Here is a 24,040-nt window from a genome sequence, read left to right on the forward strand (position 1 = left end):
GAAAAGAAGGGGCCGGGAAGGTGGCGCTGGAGATAAGGTGTCTGCCTTGTAAGCGCTACCAAGGAACGGACCGCGGTTCGATCCCCCGGCGTCCCATATGGTCCCCCCAAGCCAGGGGCGATTTCTGAGCACATAGCCAGGAGTAACCCCTGAGCATTAAACGGGTGTGGCCCAAAAACCAAAAAAAAAAAAAAAAAAAAAAAAAAAAAGAAAATGAAAAGAAATGTTTTAATACTTGGTATCCTTTTGAAATTATTTTATTAGTATGGACACGAATTTGATGTCAACAAATCGCTAATGCAGTTCAATACAAATATTTTTAAATAAGTATGTTATGGAAGTGTGGTGAGTGAAAGTGTGGCGTGAGTGATCATGCATTTCCTGTGCACTTGCATCCAGTCACCCCCAAAACCACACTAATTCTGTGCTTATTCTTGCTGCATCCCAGCGTGGGGTGCATGGCTGGGCCGGGTCTGGTTGGTGCTCCTGTGCTTCTGCAGCCCCAGACTTCTTGGAGCAACAGTGGTGAACCGGGGGCCTTCCACAGACAGTGTGGGAGAGGGGAGGCACACTGGCTTTGGCTTTAGGCCCAGGTAGAAATCCAAGTACTTGCAATGACTATGGCTTGTATGAGCCACTGGGCCTACCCAGAGCTTGCACTGGCCCCAAGGGTTTTGAGAGAGTCCAATTGTGGGGTGCGGACCTGGTTTCCATCCCTGGAGAACAGGGCTAAAAATGTGGTGCACAGTCCTCCACCAAAGAGTCGGTGATGTAGCTAGAGTGCAGGTAGGACTCATAGTACTTTTTCTCACTGAGGGTATTCACCGTCCAAGCAACCACCTCGATGTTTTTCGACGACCACTTCTTCACATAGTCCCTGGAGAAAAAGGGAAATCAGTGCTCTGACAATCATGGCCGATCAATTACAGAAATCTTCTGACATCCATCCACGTATTAATAGTGGCCAGAAAGAGATATTTCATAGGCATATGCCCTGCAATTAGAGGGAATGTTCTAGAAGCTGGTGTAATCACTAGCCAAGATGGTCCTAATGTAGAACCCTCAAGTGACTGGCTCAGGACACCCACTTCCAGTCTTCCAAGTCATAGTGCTGTGGGTGATCAGATTCTTTCCAACTGCGCCTGCATTCACCTTTCCTTTTTGGATTTCAGAAGGTGGAGCCTATTATAGACCCAATAGAAAGAACAGGCAAACTCCTTTCTGCAATTTCACTTGTGTATTTTGTTTTTTCTACTTGGATTTGGATCTACACCCCAAAGCCCCCTGCCGCATTCCTTTGTACCTTTAGTTTATTTGCTTGGGGATATTCTACAGGACTGTTCTCTCTCTCTCTCTCTCCTTTTTTTTTTTTTTTTTTTTTGGTTTTTGGGTCACACCCAGCAGTGCTCAGGGGTTACTCCTGGCTCTATGCTCAGAAATCACTCCTGGCAGGCTCGGAGGACCATATGGGATGCCGGGATTCAAATCACCGACCTTCTACATGCAAGGCAAATGCCTTACCTCCATGCTATCTCTCCGGCCCCTACAGGACTGTTCTGATTAGGTCAAATGGAATATACATTGACCCTTTTCTTGTCTCCAAAGCATTTATCTTTTTTTTTTTTTTTTGGAGGGAGAGAGTGGAGAGAGAGAGAAAGAGAGAGAGACAAAGAGACAAAGAGACAGAGGGAGTGAGAGGGAGAGGGGGGAGAGGGAGAAGGGGAAGAAGAAAGGAGTAAGAGGGAGGAAGAGGGAGGAGAGAAAGGAAAGAAGAGAGAGAGGACGAGGGAGAGGAGGGAGAGGTAGGGAGAGGGAGAGAGAGAAAAGAGTGACAGGGAGAGGGAGAGAGAGGGAGGAGAGAAAGGGAAGGAGAGAGAGAGGAGGAGGAGAGGGACAGGGAGGGAGAAAGAGGGAGAGAGAGAGAGAAAGGAATGACAGGGAGAGGAAGAGAGGGAGAAGGGGAGAGAGAGGGACGGAGGGAGAAAGAGAGAGGAAGAGAAGGATAGGGAGGGGGAGAGAGAGGGAGAGAAAGAGGGAGAGGAAGAGAGGGAAAAGAGGAAAAGCATTTATCTTAACTGTAACTTTATACTCACTGGATTTTTTATTTGATTAGCACATAGCTCTATGGATTTTTATTTCATTAGTACATAGCTCTCCTTAGTAAACTTAAACAGTAACAACGATGACTCAACTAATACCAACCACAGTCAAGTCACACCTTAAACACTGACTTTTGTTAATATCATGGATGGATACAACAATTATTTCAAATAGACTTTTGTTGACCTAAGTTTTTGTTTTTATCTTCCCTCCCCTTTGATTCCACTTGCCTTGGTGTTGTAAAAGGAAGTAAATCTGTGCTTGCAAGGGATGGGGTGGTGGGTGGGGAACTGGGACACTGGTGAAGGGAAGGTCACTCTGGTGGTGGAATTGTAGTTGGCACATTGAAAGCCTACAATGACTATATTAGGAACAACTTGATAGAACATGGGTGTTAGAATAAAAATTAAAAAAAAAAAAAAAAAAGAAGAAGATGCAAAGAGGCTGGAGAGATGAGGAGAATGCTGCAGGTCTTCATGGGCTCCATCCTGAATCCTAGGTTGGTTCCCAAAGAGAATCAGTTCTAAATAAAGGTCACCTCCTTGGTCAGAGGGTGGCAGATGTATTTTTTATTTCAGTTTATTTATTTTTGGTTTTTGGGTCACACTCAGTGATGCTCAGGAATTATTCCTGGCAGTGCTCGTTGGGGTGGGGGGGCACATTGAGGTGCCAGGAATTGAAGCCATGTTGGAGGCATGCAAGACAAGAGACCTATCTTTTGTATATGATCTGGTATAAAGTCTGTTTATTTTGGTTTTTGGGCCACACCTGGCTGCACTCAAGGAATCACACTTATCACTTAGGGGACCATATGGGAAGCCAGGGATTGAACCTGGGCAGGCTACATACAAGGCGAACACCCTCCCCACTGTGCTATCACTCTGGCCTCTTATTATTTCTAATAATTTTCTTATTTCTAATAAGATCTCAGACTACCAAGACAACTTGTTCTAGAAACTGAAAGGTGTTCGAGCTCTTTACGCCAAAGAGATCAGCAGAATTCCCACCAGCTGGCACAGCAAGAATCAATACAGGCTGTGCACAGTTAACTGTCCTTTCTGAGAAGAACATTTGAAAATAAGGAGAAGAGTAAGAGCAAGAAATATTCTAACTGGGCTGGAGTGACAGTATAATGGGGAGGACGCTTGCCTTGTATGCAGCCAACATAGTTCAAGCCTAGTATCCCATGTTGGTCCCCCGAGCACCACTGGAATGAGCCACGTACAGAGCCAGGAGTCAGCCCTGAGTATTGCTAGGTATGGCCCCAAAACAAAACAAAAAGGAAACCATGACTTACGGTGAAACAAAATCCTTCTGTATGAGGAAAGCTGAAATCCCACACAGGTACCACAAGATATTGTGCATACTCCAGTCGAGCAGAATGTCCATGAGAATGAAGAGGCCATGCTTCCACGCTGAGTTGTAGCGTGCCTTTCCATCTCCCGTGTGGCTCAGGCTCCACGGCCTGTGCGTCAAAGCCGTTATTATATTCCCATCTGCTTGTCTCATCTGCATAGGAAGTCAGGAAAACAACGGTCAGATCCAAAGGTCAACTCTCTTCTGGTGCTTTGGATACATTCCTCGTCTAACAGTCTCTGCTTAAAAAATTGCTTCTTGGGGCCGGAGAGATAGCACAGCAGTGTTTGCCTTGCAAGCAGCCGATCCAGGACCAAAGGTGGTTGGTTCGAATCCCGGTGTCCCATATGGTCCCCCGTGCCTGCCAGGAGCTATTTCTGAGCAGATAGCCAGGAGTAACCCCTGAGCACTGCCGGGTGTGGCCCAAAAGCCAAAAAAAAAAAAAAAAAATTGCTTCTTTGGGGCTGGAGTGATAGCACAGTGGTAGGGCATTTGCCTTGCACATAGCTCACCCAGGATGGATGCAAGTTTGATCCCCAGCATCCCATATGGTCCCCAGCGAGAAATGATTTCAGAGTGCAGAGCCAGGAGTAACCTGAGCACTGCCAGGTGTGGTCCCCCCCACCTCCAAGCTCCCACCCAAAAAAAAAAAACTTTGGCTGGAGCAATAGTACAGCAGATAGGGCATTTGCCTTGTATAAAACCAATCCAGGTTTGATCCCTATCACCCAATATGATCCCCCAAAGCTGCTAGGAAGACCTGAGCTCAGAGCCAGAAGTAATCCCTGGGCACCGCCCGGTGTGGCCCCCAAATGAACAACAACAGGAAAATAGCATTTTGGGGCCAAGGAAAGAGTACATGCTTTGCATGTGGTCGACCTTGATTCAATCTCCAGCATCCCATGCCCGCCCCCCGCAGGCCTCCAGGAGTAATTTCTGAGTGCAGAGCCAGGAGTAACCCCTGAGCACTTCTGGTGTGGGCCTACAAGAAACAAAAAATACTCCCATGGGCCAAAGCGAAAGCACAGCAGGTAGGGAGTTTGCCATGGATGCAGCTGACCTAGGTTCAATCCCATATAATCCCCTGAGCACTGTTAGGAGTGATTTCTGAGGGAGAGCCAGGAGTAATCCGAGTGGCACTAGCTATGGCCCGAAAACCAAAAAATAAACCAACAAAAATATACTTCCAGGGGCTGGATAGATAGCATGGAGGTAAGGTGTTTGCCTTGCATGCAAAAGGACGGTGGTTTGAATTCCGGCATCCCACATGGTCCCCCGGAGCCTGCCAGGAGTGATTTCTGAGCATAGAGCCAGGAGGAACCCGAGTGCTGCCGGGTGTGACCCAAAATCCAAAATCCAAACCCCCCCCAAAAAATACATACATACATATATATATATATATATATATACACACACATATATACATATATATACACTTCCAAACAAACCAACAAAAAATAGTCTAGGGGCCAAAGCGGTGGCACAAGGGGTAAGGCATCTGCCTTGCCTGTGCTAGCCTAGGATGGACCGCAGTTTGATTCCCCGGCGTCCCATATGGTCCCCCAAGCCAGGTGCGATTTCTGAGTGCATAGCCAGGAGTAACCCCTGAGCATCAACAGGTGTGGCCCAAAAAACAAACAAAAAAGAAATAACCTTAACAAAAACAAATTAACTTAACTGGTATCTTTTAATTTTTTATGCCTCTTTAGCCATTACAATGATCCTGATAAATGAACATTACTAAGTAGCAGATCCCAACTTTTACCTTATAAATAATTTCTGGTAAGAATGAGCAGACCATACTGTTATTATAGAGTTGAGGAAATTCCGTATATATTTGCTTTAGAGCATCTGTTGCCTATAAGACAAAAATTCCATATTTCTTTTTACAAGCTATTCAAGTCAAACAGTTCCAACCAATGACTATATTATGTCAAACCATATAGGAGTTATTGGGAGATTCATGTATCTGTGAGCCCATTTTCTTTTACATTGGGGCCACCTTCCACCAGAGCCCTGACCCTGCTGTGCTCAAGCTCTTGGGGACTACCCAGGTGGATCCCAAGGGCTATGGAGGGATCACACTGAGAAGACACGCCTCTATCACTTGAGCTCCCCCTCACCTTCTTCCCTGCATCTTTGCCGCACCTAAGAGGTGTTCTGCTGACTTACTGTTGTCAAGCTACCCACCCAAATGATCACAATTTGGGACAGTACAGTGGAGGCGGGAAGTAAAACTGATGAGCTGGCACCAGGTGGCTCACACTTGAATGTAGTTTGACTCACACAAATTGCAGTGCAGGCATCATTTGTTATTTGTTTTGAGATCACATCAGTGGATCTCAGGGGTCACTACTGGCTTTGCACTTAGGAATCATGAGGGTTTGGGAGACCATCTGGGTTGCCAGTGATTGAACCCGTACTTACTGCTCTGGCTCCCACCTGCTCCTTTAACCTCCCATTTTTGTGAATTAGATCCTGATGTTCTGCTCAATCTTGACCACTCAACAGAAAGCTTGAGAATAAGAATGAAGGCTGGTGCAATAAGAATCCCAAAACATCAGGGAAACCTGAGGTGCTCATTAAGTTGACATATTCCAGGAGGCCAGAGAGATAGTATAATGGGAAGAGCATTTTCTTTGCAAGTGGTTAACCCTGGTTCAATCCTCAGCATCCCATGTGGTAACCTGAGCATTATCAGGAGTGATTCCTGAGTACAGAGCCAGGAGAAACCCCTAAGTATTGCTGGGTGTGAGTCACACTACCCCCTCCAATACATGTTCCTGTTTCTCTTTTCCCATTTTTTGGCAGTGATAAGGATCAAACCCAGAGCATCTGACATGCAAGGTAAGCTCTCTACCCGAGATTAACCATGCTAACCTGGGATTTGGGGGGGGGGGGGGGAGGAGGTGCCACATCTGGCAGTGCTCAGAAATTACTCTTGGTAGGTTTGGGGATCATAGGAGATGCTGGGATCGAACCTTGGTCAGCAAATGCCCTACTTGCTATACTATCATTCTGGCCCCTGAGTTGATTCTTAACTCTACTGTCTTATATGTTTTCAGAACTTCTCTTCAGGTGGAACAGCCAGGAATTCCTTTTTAGAGAATCCTGGTGATTCTAACATAGCCCTATTAGAAAACTAGACATGTAAAACTATCACTTTATCACTGACTTAGCCAGAGCTCCATTGCCCTTCTTCAAAATGGGGGTTTTATTATACTAAAAAAGTACACATTATGGTCCATATTCAGTTGTCAACAATCACTTGGATTATAATAATCCTTGGATTATATATAATCCTTGGATTATAATAATTTTTTTTAATGACATTAGAGGGGCTGGAGAGATAGTATAGTAGGTAAGGTGTTTATCTTGCATGTGGCTGACCCAGGGTTGATCCCTGGCATCCCAAATGGTCCCCTGAGCACTGCCAGTAGTAATGCCTGAATACAGGTCTAGGAATAAACCCTGAGCATTACTGGGTGTGGCCACTAAAATAAATAAACAAAAACATATTAGAATTCTCAACCATAAATGAGCAGATTTTAATAATTATCCACATTACTTAAATGTGGAAAAGAATATTTGTACCCAGAAAACTGGTTATAATAGAAAAAATATACTCTTACTTTTTTGAACCTTATTTTCTTTTTTTGGGGGGGTGTTACACCTGGCAGCACTCAGGGATTACTTCTGGCTATACGCTCAGAAAATTGCTCCTGGCAGGCTTAGGGGACCATATGGGATGCTGAGATTTGAACCACCGTCCTTCTGCATGCAAAGCAAACACTCTACCTCCATGCTATCTCTCCGGCCCCCTGAACCTTATTTTCCATAATAATTTGGGGGTAGGGATGCCAGAGATTGAACTCACAGTCTTATGGATATAAAGGATGCACCAAAATTTATCTTTACAGTTGTTAGGAAAAGTGAAGTAATGAAATTTGCTTATACATGGAGAGTATTATGCTGAGCAAAATGAGTCAAGAGGGTAAGGATATAGACAAAGAATGAACTCATTCATGGGATATATATATATATATAAAAAATGTATGTGTTGGTAGAGGCTTTTGGATTGGTCCTCATATTTGCCTTCTAATTAGATGTCTGTCTCTCAATTGGTTCCTTTGGCTTTCTTGTTAAAAAGACATCTCCTCTGGCTAGAGAGATAGCATGGAGGTAGGGCATTTGTCTTGCATGCAGAAGGACAGTGGTTCGAGTTCTGGCATCCTATATAGTCCCCCGAACCTGCCAGGAGCGATTTTAGAGCGTAGAGCCAAGAGTAACCCTTGAGCGCTGCTGGGTGTGACTCAAAAATTCAAAAGATAAAAAAATAAAAAAAAAAGACATTTCCCCATTGTCTCTTCATCTGGCTTTTTCACTTCCCCTTGGGAGTGGGCTTTGTTTATCCCAAAAAAGGCTACTCAGGAAGCCTGGAGAAGGAGCTGCCATCTAGGCTTGTGGTTCCATGTGGTGGAAACAACTGGCTTGTGGGTGAATAGCTTGTGGTATGAATTTCTGGCCTGCGTTTCCTTCCCAACTGTATGTGGATTCTTTTCTCCATTAGAATTGCTGCTGGACCTGCATCCCTTGTCCTACCGGGACAGGGGGCATGGGAATCCTTCTCCCTCTCTGGGGATTATGGAATGCACAACCCACCATTCAACAAGTATGATAATAATATCCAGAGACAATAGAGATGAAGGCCAGGATACTGGTAAGAAGCTTGTCATAAAGAGTGGAGGGAGAGGGGATGTGTAGTTAAGGCAGAAAAGGAACCACTGTAACAATGAGAGAGTTTAAAGTTGGAAATGATCACTCTGATAAGAAATGGGTGCTGAGAGGAAATAAAGTGATATGTATGATACCCCTTCAGTAGCAATATTGCAAATCACAGTGTCTATAAGAGAAAAAACAGGGAGAGAGAAAGAAAAGATGGGATAAATCCACATTAAAGACAAATATCTTTATTCAGGCTCCCCTTCCTGTTGCTCCCTTTCCCTCCAGATCATGGCGGGGCTTTCGGGCGCTTCAATAAAGGCCTTTTTTTGAAAAAAAAAAAAAAAAGACAAATATCTTATTAGTAGAGTCAAAGTGAACGTATAGTAGGGACTTCCTGGCATGTGGCCAATCTGGATTCGATTCTTTGCAACTCATATGGTCTCCTGAGCACTGCCAGAAATAATTCCTCAGTGCAGAGCTAGAAGTAAACCCTGAGCACTGCTGGGTATGGTCCAAAACCAACCAAAGTTTCGGAGGGTCCTTAATTGACTATTTGCTGAAAGATGTGAATTTTTTGCACTGTGCACTTTCAATAAGCAAACACATTATCATTGGTAAAAGATAATTTAAGGCAACCAAATAATAATAATAAAAGCAGTTCATTTTGGAAATGACTTCTGAAACAAAGTGACTGCTATGGTAAGAACTGTCCTTTGGGACCCAAGAGATAGTACAGTGGGAAGGGCACTTGCCTTACATGAGGTGGACCTGGTTAGATCCCCAACATCCCTGAGGGTCCCTCAAGCACCAACTGGAGTGATTCCTGAGTGCAGAGCCAGGAGTGGCAACCGCTGAGCATTGCCAGGGATGGCCCAAAAACCTAAAGAAGAGAACTGAACTGTACCTTATTTGCATTGCTCTTGACATCAAAGAAGATTTTGAGGTTATACTTTAGGCATTCTGTGACTGCTTCCCTCAGGGTAGGAATCTTTTCATCAGGGAAATCATTCCTAGGAGAAAGGGGAGAGGAGCAGAGCGTGCATTGCAGAAAAAAGGAGAAAAGTTTAGTGGAGACATTTGACAGATGCCTTCCAAGGAAAGGAAAGGAACGGAAAGAGCGTTTCCCCATATTCTTTCTCCAAACATATCAAAGTCCCAGTGCAAGTTACTTTATGGACCTTTATGGATTGAAGCCTATGATCAGTTATTCATGGGCAAAGAAATCAACAACCCCCCAAATCTCAAGGCAATATCTTGATATCCACCACATTCACAACATCATCAATAATCCTATTTAGCAGGGCCAGAGTGATGGCACAGAGGATAGGTTGTTTGCTCTGCATGCAGCCAACTCTGGTTTGATGCCTGGCATCCCTGCAAGAGTAATTTCTTTTTTTTTTTTTTTTTGGTTTTTGGGCCACACCCAGTGGCACTCAGGGGTTACTCCTAGCTCTGCGCTCAGATCCTCAGATCGCTCCTGGAGCTGGAGTGATAGCACAGCAGTAGGTTGTTTGCCTTCACACATGGCTGACCTGGGACAGATCCAAGTTGATCCCCAGCATCCCATAAGGTCCCCTGAGCCTACTGGGGTGATTTCTGAGTGCAGAGCCAGGAGTAACCCTGAGCGCTTATGGGTGTGGCCCAAAAACAATAAAAATAAAACAGAAATCCCTTCTGGCAGGCTCGGGGGACCATATGGGATGCCGGAGATTGAACCCGGGTCTGTTCTGGGTCCACTGTGTGCAAGGCAACCGCCCTACCATTATGCTATCGCTCCAGCCCCAGTAGTGATTTCTGAGCGCAGAGCCAGGAGTAACCCTTGAGCACTGCTGGATGTGGCCAAAAAATCAAAAACCAAAACCCAACAAAACAACCCTATGGCCCCATCCCCCTATTCTTCCTGTAACCTTACCTACAAGAAAGACCCTCCCACATCTGGGAGGGATCTTGAGGAGGTTGCAAAAGGTTTGGCCTGAGGGGCCAAAGGGGATTTGCCTGGATGGAGAAGTGGCAGGAGGAGAGATGGCTGGAAAAAGCTAAGATGCAGGGCAAGCTGAGAGTAGCATGCTTTATAGGCCACACATGTTAGTTAGGGCATGAATAAAGCTGATCTCTCTGGAAGCCTGATTGCATGTAAGTTTTCTACCTGCCGCTCTCCTGAACTCAGATACCTGCCGGCTGGAGGGGATTGGAGCCACATGGCCTGGGACGGCACAGAAAGGCCCCTCCATTCATCCCATCACCATCCAGCTCCATCCAAAGGGCCTTTTTATTATTTAATTCTACAAACCCTACTTAACAAGGGACAGGGTAATAATCCACTTTGGAGAACTCAGATTTAATTTTAAGATTAAAATTGTACTGAAAATGTTCCACAGCAGGTGCTTACAGCTATCATGGCTAAGAAGGGGAGGGGAAGCTGTGCCAACATCCTGTCCAGGAAAGAAACACCTAATGAAGGGCCGGAGAGATAGCATGGTAGTAAGGTGTTTGCCTTGCATGCAGACAGACGATAGTTCAAATCCCAGCATCCCATATGGTCCCCCGAGCCTACTAGGAGCGATTTCTGAGCATAGTGCCAGGAGTAACCCCTGAGCGCTGCCGGGTATGACCCAAAAAACAAAAACAAACAAAAAAGAAGGGGAAGGAATGAAGGACACAGTCTGAGTAACCCTAAGAGGTTCTCTCTCTCTCTCTCTCCTCTCTCTCTCTCTCTCTCTCTCTCTCTCTCTCTCTCTCTCTCTCTCTCTCTCTCTCTCTCTCTCTCTCTCTCTCTCTCTCAGAAAGCTACTGGTTTAAAGAGGAAATCTGATTGAAGAAACTTAGAATGTACTTCTTGTTGTTTTGTAAATAAGTAACAAGTCTTTCTCATTTTATTTGCTTCCTCTCCTTCCCTCTGGCTGTATGAATGGTCAAGACAGTTGGTTACAGAGGTGTTATATGCGTGGTTATATATTTTGGGTTATATGTTGTGGCACCAGTATTATACGTAGCATGCAGGGGAGTCATTGGAGACTGAGCTGACAGCCTCACACAAGGCAGGTGCTATACTACTGAGCCCTGACACCAGGCCTGAGACCTTTCACTATTCAGATGACAAAGGACACAGGGTAAAGAGAAACAGCATGTTGGGGACATTTTTTGGTAACTTGGGTGAAAAATAGCTATTATTTTTTGGTGTTGTATTTAATGTAAGTGGGGGGAGAAATTATCTCTGAAAGTAGGGCTGATTAAGCTACACTGCCCCCAAAGTAAAAAATATTTGGCTTTTGATAGCGATCAGACAAGAAAAAGATATCAAGGGTATCCAATAGAATCATATAGCAAAGTGGCAGGTTACAAAATTAACACCCCAAAATTAATGGCCTTCTTATATACCAATAATGATAGAAAAAAAATGGACATTAAAAAAAACAATCCTGGGGCCAGTGAGGTGGATCTAGAGGTAAGGTGTCTGCCATGCAATTGCTAGCCAAGGAAGGATCCCTCAGCGGTTTGATCCCCCAGTGTCCCATATGGTCCCCCAAGCCAGGGGCAATTTCTGAGCGCTTAGCCAGGAGTAATCCCTGAGCATCAAATGGGTGTGGCACAAAACAAAACAAAATAATAATAAAAATAAATAAAATAAAAAAACCAATCCCATTCACATTAGTGTCACAAAAACTCAAGTACCTTGGAGTCAACTTTTTTTTTTTTTTTTTTTTGGTTTTTGGGCCACACCCAGTAGTGCTCAGGGGTTACTCCTGGCTGTCTGCTCAGAAATAGCTCCTGGCAGGCACGGGGGACCATATGGGACACCGGGATTCGAACCAACCACCTTTGGTCCTGAATCGGCAGCTTGCAAGGCAAACGCCGCTGTGCTATCTCTCCGGGCCCGCTGTTGTAAACTTAACTAAAGAGGTGAAGAGAGGGGCTGGAGAGATAGCATGGAGGTAAGGCGTTTGCCTTTCATGCAGGAGGTCATCGGTTCGAATCCCGGCGCCCCATATGGTCCCCCGTGCCTGCCAGGAGCAATTTCTGAGCCTGGAGCCAGGAATAACCCCTGAGCACTGCCGGGTGTGACCCAAAAACCAAAAAAAAAAAAAAAAAAAAAAAAAAAAGAGGTGAAGAGAGGGATAGGAGAGATGGCACAGCGATAGGGCATTTGTCTTGCACACAGGACTAACCATGGTTCGAATGCCGTCATTCCATATGGTCCCCTGAGCTTGCCAGGAGGATTTCTGAGTGCAGAGCCAGGTGTAACCCCTAAGCACCACTGGGTGTGGCCCAAAAACAAACAAACAATCAAACAACAACCAAAAAGAGGTAAAGGACCTATACAAAGAAAACTACAAAACACTGCTTCAAGAAATAAAAGAGGACACAAGGAAATGGAGACATGGACCCTGCTCATGAATGGGGAGGATTAACATCAATAAAATGGCAATACTTGGTGTAGGGAGGACAATTTGGTGATGGGAATCCCCCCTGATTTTATGTAAATATGTACCTAAAATAATATTGTCAACAATATGTAAGCCACTATGATCAAAATAAAAATTATATTAAAAAAATGGCAATACTCCCCAAAGCATTGTACAGATTTAATGCAATCCTTATAAGAATACCCATGACATTCTTCAAAGATGTGGATCAAACACTCCTGAAATGTGGGGCTGGAGCGGTGGTGCAAGCAGTAGAGCATCTGCCTTGCACACACTAACCTAGCATGAACTGTGGTTCAATCCCCCAGCGTCCCACATGGTCCCCCAAGCCAGGAGTGATTTCTGAGCATATAACCAGGAGTAACCCTGAGCATCACCGGTTGTGGCTCAAAAAGCAAAAAACCAAGCAAACAAACAAAACCAAGCAAAACAAACAAAACAAAAACAAACAAAAACCCACTCCTGAAATTCATTTGAATAATAAACACCCATAAATAGCTAGAGCAACCCTTAGGAAAAGGAATATGAGAGGCATCACTTTTCCAAACTTCAAATTGCATTACAAAGCAATAGTCATTAAAATAGCATGGTAGAGGCCAAAGGGATAGCACAATGGTAGGGTGTTTGCCTTGCACACAGCCAATGCAGAACAGACTGTAGTTCGAATCCTGGCATCCCATACGGTCCCCCGTGCCTGCCAGGAGTGATTTTTGAGCACAGAGCCAAGAGTAACCCCTGAGCACTGCTGGATGTGATCCCCAAACCAAATATATAAATAAATAAAACAGTATGGTATTGGAATAAAGACAGACCCTCAGATCAATGGAATAGACTTGAGTATTTAGAGAATGTTCCCCAAACATACAATCAATTACTCTTCGATAAAGGGTCAATAAATGCAAAATGAAGCAAGGAAAGCCTTGTGGTGTTGGCACAACTGGTCAGCCAAATGCAAAAAACTGAATTCAGACCTCCATCTAACACCACGTACAAAGGTCAAATACAAATGGATTAAAGACCTTGATAACAGATCCAAAACCATAAGATATATACAACAACACATAGGTAAGACACTCCATGACATTGAGACTAAAGGCATCTGCAAGGAGGAAACATCACTCTCCAAACAAGTGGAAGTGGAAAAAAACAGATGGGGCTATATTAAGCTGAGAAGCTTCTGCATCTCAGTGATGAGGATACAAAAACCACCCACAGAATGGGAGAAACTATTCACCCAATACTCATCAGATAAGGAGCTAATATCTAAGATATGCAAGGTACTGTCAGAACTTAATAAGAAAAAACCTCTAACCCCATCAAAAAGTGGGGAGAAGAAATGAACAGACAATTCCTCAAAAAAGAACTACAAATGGCCAGAAGGCAAATGAAAATTGATGTAAATCAAAACAACAATGAGGTACCATCTCACACCACAGAGACTGGCACACATCACAAAGAACAAGAACAATTAGAGCTGGCAGGGATGTGGGGAGAAAGGAACTCTCATTCTCTGCTGGTGGGAATGCCATCTAGTCCAGTTTTTATGAAAAACAATATGGAGATTCCTCAAAAAAACTGAAAATTGGGGCCGGGCAGTGGCGCTAGAGGTAAGGTGCCTGCCTTGCCTGCGCTAGCCTTGGATGGACCGCGGTTCGATCCCCCAGTGTCCCATATGGTCCCCCTAGCCAGGAGCGACTTCTGAGCGCATAGCCAGGAGTAACCCCTGAGCGTCACCGGGTGTGACCCAAAAACCAAAAAAAAAAAAAACCCCAAAAACCCTGAAAATTGAGCTCCCATATGATCCAGCTATACCACTACTAAGGATATATCCTATGAACACAAAAATGCAATACAAAAATGCCTTCTGCACACTTATACTCATTGCAGTGCTATTTACAATAGCCCAAATCTGGAAACAATTAAGATGCCTGACAACAGATGAATGGCTAAAGAAACTGTGGTACAAATATACAATGGAATATTATGTAGCCGTCAGGAGAGATACAGTCATGAAATTTTCCTATATGTGGATGGACATGGAAACTATTATGTTGAGTGAAATAAGTTAGAGAGAGAGAGAGAGAGAGAGAGAGAGAGAGAGAGAGAGAGAGAGAGAGAGACAGAGAGAGAGAGAGAGAGAGAGAGAGAGAGAGAGAGACAGACAGAATAGACTCACTCATCTATGGGTTTTTTTTTTGGAGGGGGGCACACCTAGTGATGTTCAGGGGTTACTCCTGGCTATGTGCTCAGAAATTGCTCCTGGCTTGGGGGACCATATGGAACACCGGGGATCAAACCCAGGTCCATCCTGAGTCAGCCACCTGTAAGGCAAATGCCCTACAGCTTGCACCACCACTCTGGCCCCTTATTTATGGGTTTTAAGAAAAATAAAAGACATTATTATAATAATGCCCAGAGACAATAGAGATGAGTGCTAGAAGAAAGCTCACGATATGAAGCTCACCACAGAGTGGCGAGTGCAGTTAAAGAATTAACTACACTAACAACTATCATGACAATGTTAATAAGTGAGAGAAGTAGAATGCCTGTCTCAAAAACAAGCAGGGGGTAGGGGAGGAGGGAGATGGAGGGCATTGGTGGTGGGAATGTTAATAAGTGAGAGAAGTAGAATGCCTGTCTCAAAAACAAGCAGGAGGTGGGGGAGGAGGAAGATGGAGGGCATTGGTGGTGGGAATGTTGCACTGATGAAGGGGGATGGGTTTTTTTTGTGACTGAAACCCAACTACAAACATGTTTGTAATCATGGTGCTTAAATAATTAAAAAAAAACAAATCATAGGGCCCGGAGAGATAGCACAGTAGCACAGCGGTGTTTGCCTTGCAAGCAGCCAATCCAGGAACAAATGTGGTTGGTTCGAATCCCGGTGTCCCATATGGTCCCTCGTGCCTGCCAGGAGCTATTTCTGAGCAGACAGCCAGGAGTAACCCCTAAGCACCACTGGGTGTGGCCCAAAAGCCAAAAAAAAAAAAAAAAAAAAGAAAAGAAACCACAAATCATAGAACATTAGAACCAAAAAAAAAAAAAGACATTTTTGGCTTTTGAAATTAGAACTCATGTCTCCTCAGAAGTCTATTATAAAAAAGAGAAAGATGGGGCCGGAGAGATAGCATGGAGGTAAGGCGTTTGCCTTTCATGCAGGAGGTCATCGGTTCGAATCCCGGCGTCCCATATGGTCCCCCGTGCCTGCCAGGAGCGATTTCTGAGCCTGGAGCCAGGAGTAACCCCTGAGCACTGCCGGGTGTGACCCAAAAACCACAAAAAAAAAAAAAAAAAAAGAGAAAGAGTCCAAAGGGCAGGGTTCTAAGGTGATAATATTACTTGAAAATTTTAAAGAATGCATAATTTTTTATAACTGAAGTATAAATGAAACATACATGAATTTCAGACGTGCGGGGGGTGCTGGTTGCGGAACTGGACCACACCTGGCTGTGCTCAGGGCTTACTCCTGACTGTGCTCAGGAATCACTCCTAGTGGTGTTTGGGGGCTGGGGTGTATATGTGGTGTCTGAGACAAAACCTTAGTGCCTGTGGGCAAGCAAATGCCTTACCTGCTGTACTCTCTCTCCAGCCTATATCATGAAAATCTCAAAAGTCAGATAAGCTAACATCTATCATCACTATGTATATCACACAGTTTTTTTCCCCCCATATAATGAGAACTTTCAAGATCTACCCTTTCGGCAACATTTCACATTAACTCCACAGTCACCAGGCTGTCTTCTTTTGCTTGTTTGTTTTGGAGCCATAATCGATGGTGTTCAGGAGTTACTCCTGGCTCTGTGCTCAGAAATCTCTCCTGACAGGCTCGAGGGCCCATATGGGATGCCAGGAATCAAACCCAGGTCCATCCTGGGCTGGCCACATGCAAGGCAAATACTCTATCACTGTGCTATCTCTAGCCCCTACACTCCCAAATTTTGTGTTTATGACTTATTCATAACTGGAAGTCTTTATCTTTGCCTACCTCCTCCCTAGGTGTTCCCTGGTGTATGTGAATGCAAAAGCCAACTTTTTATTTGTTTCTGGACTGCACGCAGCGGCACTCTGGGATTACTACTGGCAGGCTTCAGGGCCCACAAATGATGCTGGGAATTGAACCTTGTTAGCCGTGTGCAAGGCATACGCCCTATCCACTGTGCTATCGCTCTAGCCCCAAAGTCAACTTTTGCAACTGTGTTCAACTTCATAGAGCAATCATTTATATAATACTGCAGAATAATTACCCTATTAGTATGAAACAGAGTCCTGTCTTGAGACTTGTCCAAAAGTCAAATCTGGCCTCCAAGAGAAAAGGAGAGAAAAACCTGCCCACCGATCTCTGTAGTTCCCACTATGTGTTCATTACTTGGGAAACCTGTGACATATTAGAAACCAGAACACACCAACAACTAACTTCCCTTGGGCAGGAGACATTGGTCATCATGATCACCAATGGCTGCTAAGATCAGCTAAGCGACCTGGCACCACTTACCTTAATCTGTGATTTGCTGCAGGATTGAGCTTCCTAATTTGTTCAAAAGTCAAATCACACAGCCGACCAGTGCCATCAGTCGTCCTGTCCACCGTGTCGTCGTGCATCATGACAGGAACCCCATCGGAAGTAAACTCAACGTCCAACTCCACGCCCATCGCTCCATTCTTAGCTGCCTTAACAAAAACAGCCAAAATATTAATGTCAAGTGGCCACCAGCAGAGTTTCCACTTTAAACACTCAAGAGGACCCCAGCACCAGCTATGTGGGCCACTGTTTCTTACCCATGGCCTTCCCTTCCCATATCAAAGCAAGGTGTTTTTGTTTAATTTTTCATGAATGTTAATCTTTGATTTTGTTTCTGTTTGTTTGTTTGGGTCACTTTTGGCAGTACTCAGGACTTACTCTTGGCAAGACGTAAAGGACCATACAGGATGTCAGGATTCAAACTCAGGTTGAATGCATACAAGGCAAATGACCTCCTACTGTAGTATCACTCTGGCTCATGGGTGGTTTTTTTTTTGCTTTTTTGTTTTGTTTTGTTTTGTTTTTGTCCTTGAGTCACACCCTGCAGTACTCAGGGGCTACTCCTGGCTTTGCACTCAGAAATAACTTCTGGCTGGCTCGGGGGACCATATGGGATGCAGGCATTCGAACCATGGTCAGCCCTGGGTCAGCTTCGTGCAAGGCAAATGCCCTACCGGTATACCATCTCTCTGGCCCCATCATGGGTGTTAATCTTACTTCAACTTTTACACTTAGGGAATCCTCAAAAACAGTAACTCACCAGCCTGCCTACTCCTCACAGGGATACCAGGGATCTTTTTTTTTTTTTTTAATTTATATTTATTTACTTACTTATTTACTTTTGGTTTTTAGGCCACACCCGGTGGTACTCAGGGGTTACTCCTGGCTCTGTGCTCAGAAATTGTTCCTGGCAGGCTCGGGGGAAACATATGGGATGCTCAAAACAATGCCTGAGAGAAAGTGGGCGCTAGACAAATATTGCTGTTTGGAAGCTTTATGATGTACAAGTAGCTAGTGTGAGCACACAAGAAAGGAGTCTCAACATGATCAGCCTTTGGGAAAATGAAAATACAAACTGCCATTAGATTTTACTTCCGATCCTGCGGAGTGGCCACAATAAAACAGACAGGACCGGATATGGTAGGATGGGCTGAGGCGCCCTAAACCCTTCCCCAAAGAAAACGCCCCCGCAAAAAACAGATAATAGCAAGTAGTTAGCAAATACATAGGGTTGTTAGTACCTCACTCATTGTTAGTGGGAAAACCAAATCCTAGAGCTCATGCCTCACATGTGAGCCCTACTAGGAGTGATCCTTGAATGCAGAGCCAGAAGTAATTCCTGAATATGACTGGATGTGGCTCCATAGCAAAAATAAAAAAAAATTTGGGGTGAGGAAGGAGGGTTAGTCTTCATAAGGTTATACAGTGCTGGGGACCCAATGCAAGCAAGTCCTTGAATTCTTACACTGTTTCTGGGGAAGGAGGGGATTCTTCCTGCCTGCTGCCCCTCCTATTACACTTGCCATTTCTTCTGCTTAGAAAACTGCCCACCGCTTCTTATAGGGATAGCTCCTCTTTCTTTGGTTTTGTTGGGAGCCACAACCAGTTGTGCTCAGGGACCATATGGGATGGCCGAATTTGATGCCAGGTCAGTTGCATCCTGCTATACTATCGCTCCAGCCCCTGCTTGTTTCCTTTTATCAGTAAGGTCTCAGCCTTCCCAAGATGCCTTATCTAGACACTTCCACCTGCTATAATCTTCACATAACCCACTTTTTTTAAAAAAAAAATATGGAACGCTTCACGAATTTGCATGCCATCCTTGTGTAGAAGCCATACTAACCTTCTCTGTATCCATAACCCACTTTTTCCAAGAAAGGAGGGTACTGTATGTACTGTACTGGCTCTGATATTGGTTCCCCCCCCCTAAAATATCTACAGACCTGTGATCTTTTCTCTCTTGCCTTGAGATGACCTCAGTCTTAAGCTCTCTCTCTCTCTCTCTCTCTCTCTCTCTCCTCTTTCTCTCTCCTCTCTCTCTCTCTCTCTCTCTCTCTCTCTCTCTCTCTCTCTCTCTCTCTCTCTCTCTCGTACTCAAAGTGAGAGAACTATTCCCTGTGCCTGTGGTGGCCAGGAGTGAAGGAAAGGATAAGACTAAGGGGAAGGGGGAAATAGAAGATGGTGATGACTGGGAATGGCCAGGGCTTCTTGACAATGACAATGAGGGCCAGTACATGTGCAGTGGCAGTAAAAATGGCTCTGCCAGTGCAATGCAGATGGCAAGAAGACGGATCACAGAACCTAAACCCTCCATGATCCAAAGATAACAAACCAGCCTGATGTCCCCTTACAGTTTGGATGGCAGAGTTCAGAGTTTCTGCTGCTTGAGGCCAAAGCATCCTTACAGGTGCTGGAAGGTAGCCTTGCAAGAATGAGGCCCTGGGTTTGATTCCTGGCACATACTCCTAGGGGCAACCCTCAGCACAGCTGGCTGAAGCAAAAATCCCTTCCCCCAAACCAACCAACCAAAAGAAATAATCCCAATAATAATAATAATCCTGATAAGCACTTAGATGGTTGGAACAAAGAAAGAGCTCTATTGATATGAGGGCTGGAATAATAGTACAGCGCGTAGGGCACATGCCTTCTATGTAGTTGATCCAGGTTCGATTCCTGGCATCCTGTATGGTCTCCTGAGTCCCACCAGGAGTGAGTCCTGAGTATAGAACCAAAAGTAATAAGCCCTGAGAACCAGTGGGTATAACCCAAAAACAAAAAGGAAAGAAAGGGGGCCGGAGAGATAGCATGAAGGTAGGGCATTTGCCTTGCATGCAGAAGGACAGTGGTTCGAATCCCAGAATCCCATATGGTTCCCCAAACCTGCCAGGAGCGACTTCTGAGCGTAGAGCTAGGAGGAACCCCTGAGCGCTGCTGGGTGTAACCCAAAAACCAAAAACCAAAAACCAAAAAAAAAAAAAAAAAAGAAGGAAAGAAAGACGGGAAAGAAAGGGGCTTGATTTTAAAGAAAGAAAGGGGCTTGATTTTTACTACTGTAACAGAAAACTATGCCAGATTTTAAGTAAAGACAAGATATCAATTAATTTATAATTAAAAATTATTTTTACTTTAAGGGCCACACCTGGCAGTGCCGAGGAAACATTTCTTATTTGGGGGGTAGGGGTGCTGAGTGTGGTCCTCAAAACAAAAAAAAATGTAGTTTAAGTTGTCTAGAAACAACGTAGTACTTTCATAGAGACTTAAGATTCGCTGTCCCGGGCCGGAGAGATAGCATGGAGGTAAGGTGTTTGCCTTTCATGCAGGAGGTCATCGGTTCGAATCCCGGCGTCCCATATGGTCCCCCGTGTCTGCCAGGAGCAATTTCTGAGTCTGGAGCCAGGAATAACCCCTGAGCACTGCCGGGTGTGACCCAAAAACCAAAAAAAAAAAAAAAAAAAAAAAAAAGATTCGCTGTCCCACTTCCTTTTTCACCTTCAATTTTTTGCCTTTTCACTGCAATGGTCTGAAAGATTCAAGACATCTTTGACTAGCCTAAGGATCTTACACTTATGGAGGTTTATTGGGGCCCAAACACTTTATGTGGACCTCCACACGGAATCATGACTACTTCCATTTTACAGATGGGTATACAGAGGTCAGGGTTAAGACTAGAATAAGGCAAAAGGCCAGACACTGCCTTGCTTGCTAAACCCTGCTCATGACTTTGATGAACAAACAGACAGCTGAAGCAATAAGTTCATTACTCAATACTGTCTGACCAGAGTTGCACAGAGAAAGGATGGTCACCCAAGTTTTTATAATCTAGAGCAGGGGTCCTCAAACTTTTTAAACAGGGGGCCAATTCACTGTCCTTCAGATTGTTGGAGGGCCAGATTATAGTAAAAACAAAAATTATGAACAAATTTCTATGCACACTGCATATATCTTATTTAGAAGTGAAGAAACAAAATGGGAATAAATACAATATGTGGCCCTCGGGCCGTAGTTTGAGGACCATTGATCTAGAGCTTATTTGAATCACCTAGAAGAGCATGCAGGCATGGAACCAGAAGGCTGAATTCTAGAAGTTGCTAGGTATAGCTGACTCCATTTCCTTCTCCACTTCAATGTTAAAATGTCTCAAGGAAATGAGATTCCACATAACTGAAGTGCCTAGACAAACACTGTCACTGAGCAAGTTGGCATTACTGTGAAGTCAGGTGCCAGGTCCTGGGAGATAACACAGAGTTCAGAGAGCTTTGGGGAAAGTGCAGTTAGAAACTGAAAGATGGGACAGGAATAAAACTCTGCCCTTGCACAGGGCTGACCCGGGTTCAATCAATTCCTGGCACCCACAAATGTTAGCTGCGCTCTGTCAAGACAAATCCCTGAGCACAAACAGTCATTGTAAACCCTGAACACTTATGAGTATGGAAAACAAAAAAAGGGAAAGAAGAGGGACTGGAGCAATAACACAGCAGGGAGGGCACGTGGCTAACCCAGGCTCAATCCTTGGCATCCCATATGGCACACACACTCCCAGTCTGCCAGGAGTGATTGCTGAGCAGAGAGCAGGAATAACCCTGAGGACACCGAGCAGGGTTTCAGAGTCTCAGTATCTCCAGGACTGTCTGGAGAGGGAAAGTTCTAAAGATGCCTCAGATAACCTGGAGGGCAAACAAGGTTACTGACCTTGAAAAGGATCGTTTGAGAACTACTCACTTGGGGCCGGAGAGATAGCATGGAGGTAAGGCATTTGCCTTTCATGCAGGTCATCGGTTCGAATCCCGGAGTCTCATATGGTCCCCCGTGCCTGCCAGGAGCAATTTCTGAGCGTGGAGCCAGGAATAATCCCTGAGCACTGCCGGGTGTGACCCAAAAACCGCGCGCGCGCGCGCGCGCACACACACACACACACACACACACACACTCATGCAGGGTGTGACCCAAAAACCACACACACACACACACACACACACACACACACACAAACACACACGAGAACTACTCACTTGATGTCTGGCCACGTACAATGGATGAGGCAAATGTCCAAACCGACTACTTAATCCACAGTCTCCCTACCATTTATTTCCACCTTTACACCTGCCACACTTGCCCCCGAAACCCCACTTGCTCCCCAGGTCTCTAGCTAGCTCCTTCTCATAACCCCAGCTTCAGTTTAAAAGTCACTTCTTGGGGGCCGGAGGAGGGATAGCACAGCGGTGGGGCGTTTGCCTTGTACACGGTCAACATCGGTTTGATTTTCGGCATCCCATATGGTCCCCCAAACCAGCCAGGAGCGCAGAGCCAGGAGTAACCCCTGAGCACCGCCAGGTGTGACCCCCAAACCAACACCACCAACAACAAAGTTGCTTCTTCCACAAGCTAATCAATATTGCTGTCATTTTTTTTTTAATTCCATTGTCTGAATGTTTCCTCTGCTCATTATTCTAATCCCCCTATTGGGACAACCCTTGGCGGTGGTAAGGATCTGAAGACTATGATCAAAACTAGGAATCAATATATGAAACCTCCCGCATGCAAAAGCATATGCTGTCGTGTCCTTTGAGCTCTCCCCACTGCCCTTCGCTGCACTCAAAATAGCTTCACGGAGGGGCCGGAGAGATAGCATGGAGGTAGGGTGGTTTGTTTGCCTTGCATGCAGAAGGACGGTGATTGGAATCCGGCATCCCATAGGGCCCCCAAGAAAGAGCCTGCCAGGAGCGATTTCTGAGCGGAGAGCCAGGAGGAACCCCCTAATTGAGCGCTGCCGGGTGTGACCCCAAAATCAAATGCTTTATCTGTTTGTCTGTGTGTCCTAGGCCAAGGCCGGCTCTGGGGAGGGGAAGCGGGGACGCTTTCCACCGCGCCCAGGGGATCTGATCGCGGGGGGTCTCACCAGCCGGATGGCCGCCAGCGTGTTCTCGGGCGCGTCGTGGCTGCCCCCGCGGTGGGCGACGGCGATGGCGCGGTGGTGGGGCTTGAGCACCTGCAGGACCCTGCGGGCGGGCAGAGGCTCGAAGCTGAAGAAGCGCAGCAGGCCGTAGAGGCTGCAGGCCAGGAGGCAGGCATTCAAGGGGCTGCGCGTGAGCAGCAGCAGCAGCAGCAGCACGAAGGACATGGGGCCCAGCAGGCCGCCCTGCTCCTCCCACAGCCACATGCCGGCGCCCGCACCGGCACGGACGGGAGTCCTGGGCCCGCCGGGCTCCCCCGGACGGCAGGAAGAGATGCGAGTGCGCCGATCGGCCAAGGCACACCCGCCGCGCCTGGGACCCCGCGGAAGGGACCGACCGGCGCCGCACTATGGCGCCCGCAGCCACATCCCGGAAGGGAGTCGGCGGGCCAGCCAATCAGAGGCCGGAGCGCTAGGCTTAAGGCGGGCCGTTGCCATGACCACGGAGGCGGGTCCAGGCCTCACCTGGCCTACGTTCCGAGCTGGGCTTTGGACACTTAGGGTCTTTCTGACCCTGGAATCACAGGCCGGAGGGGATGTACAGGGGAAGGGATGTAAATCTTTCAGAGGTGGTTTTAGAAGTGATGTAAAACCCTTCAGAGGTGGTTTTAGAGGGAGATTTGGGACATTGGTGATGGGAATGTTGCACTGGTGATGGGTGGTGTTCTTTATGTGACTGAAACCCAAACACAAATATGTATGTAATCAAGGTGTTTAAATAAAAAAAAAAAAGAAATAACTACACTGAGAACTACCATAAACATGTGAATGAATGAGGGAACTGGAAACCTGTGTAGAGTACAGGTGGGGTTGGGTGGGATGGAGGGAGATTTGGGACATTGGTGGTGGGAATGTTGCACTGGTGAATGGGGATTTTCTTTACATGACTGAGACCTAATCACAATCATATTTGTAATCAAGATGTTTAAATAAAAATATGAATAAAAAAGAAATTAAATAAAATAA

General features: G+C 45.6%; 1 protein-coding gene and 1 pseudogene across 2 annotated transcripts; both read right to left on the reverse strand.

Moving 5' to 3' along the window:
• Positions 1-241: 241 nt before the first annotated feature.
• GDE1 (glycerophosphodiester phosphodiesterase 1) lies at positions 242-23,389 on the reverse strand. 2 transcript variants are annotated; one of them, XM_049789199.1, is made up of 6 exons: positions 23,021-23,389; positions 17,098-17,273; positions 9,086-9,191; positions 5,222-5,314; positions 3,398-3,609; positions 242-877 (listed from the first exon to the last, which is right to left on the reverse strand). In XM_049789199.1, exons 1-6 carry the CDS (start codon positions 23,279-23,281, stop codon positions 730-732), a joined length of 996 nt encoding a protein of 331 aa, XP_049645156.1. In that variant the 5' UTR covers positions 23,282-23,389; the 3' UTR covers positions 242-729. The 2 variants fall into 2 exon arrangements, with proteins under 2 accessions (XP_049645156.1, XP_049645157.1); XM_049789200.1 differs by having other exon boundaries at positions 17,098-17,269; positions 23,021-23,118.
• Positions 18,910-19,007, reverse strand: LOC126031851 (uncharacterized; annotated as a pseudogene).
• Positions 23,390-24,040: the final 651 nt, after the last annotated feature.

The sequence above is a fragment of the Suncus etruscus genome, chromosome 15 (assembly GCF_024139225.1).
Source record: "Suncus etruscus isolate mSunEtr1 chromosome 15, mSunEtr1.pri.cur, whole genome shotgun sequence".
Lineage (NCBI taxonomy): Eukaryota > Metazoa > Chordata > Mammalia > Eulipotyphla > Soricidae > Suncus > Suncus etruscus.

What these genes read in the sequence shown, in the direction of transcription:
- GDE1 (XM_049789199.1), bottom strand. Translation starts at nt 23,281, where the DNA reads ATGTGGCTGTGGGAGGAGCAGGGCGGCCTGCTGGGCCCCATGTCCTTC. An exon ending in CGCTGGCGGCCATCCGGCTG is followed by an intron (nt 17,274 to 23,020) that starts GTGAGACCCCCC and finishes GTTTTTGTTAAG; the next exon opens with GCAGCTAAGAATGGAGCGAT. An exon ending in TACCAGAAATTATTTATAAG is followed by an intron (nt 3,610 to 5,221) that starts GTAAAAGTTGGG and finishes CTTCCTATGCAG; the next exon opens with ATGAGACAAGCAGATGGGAA.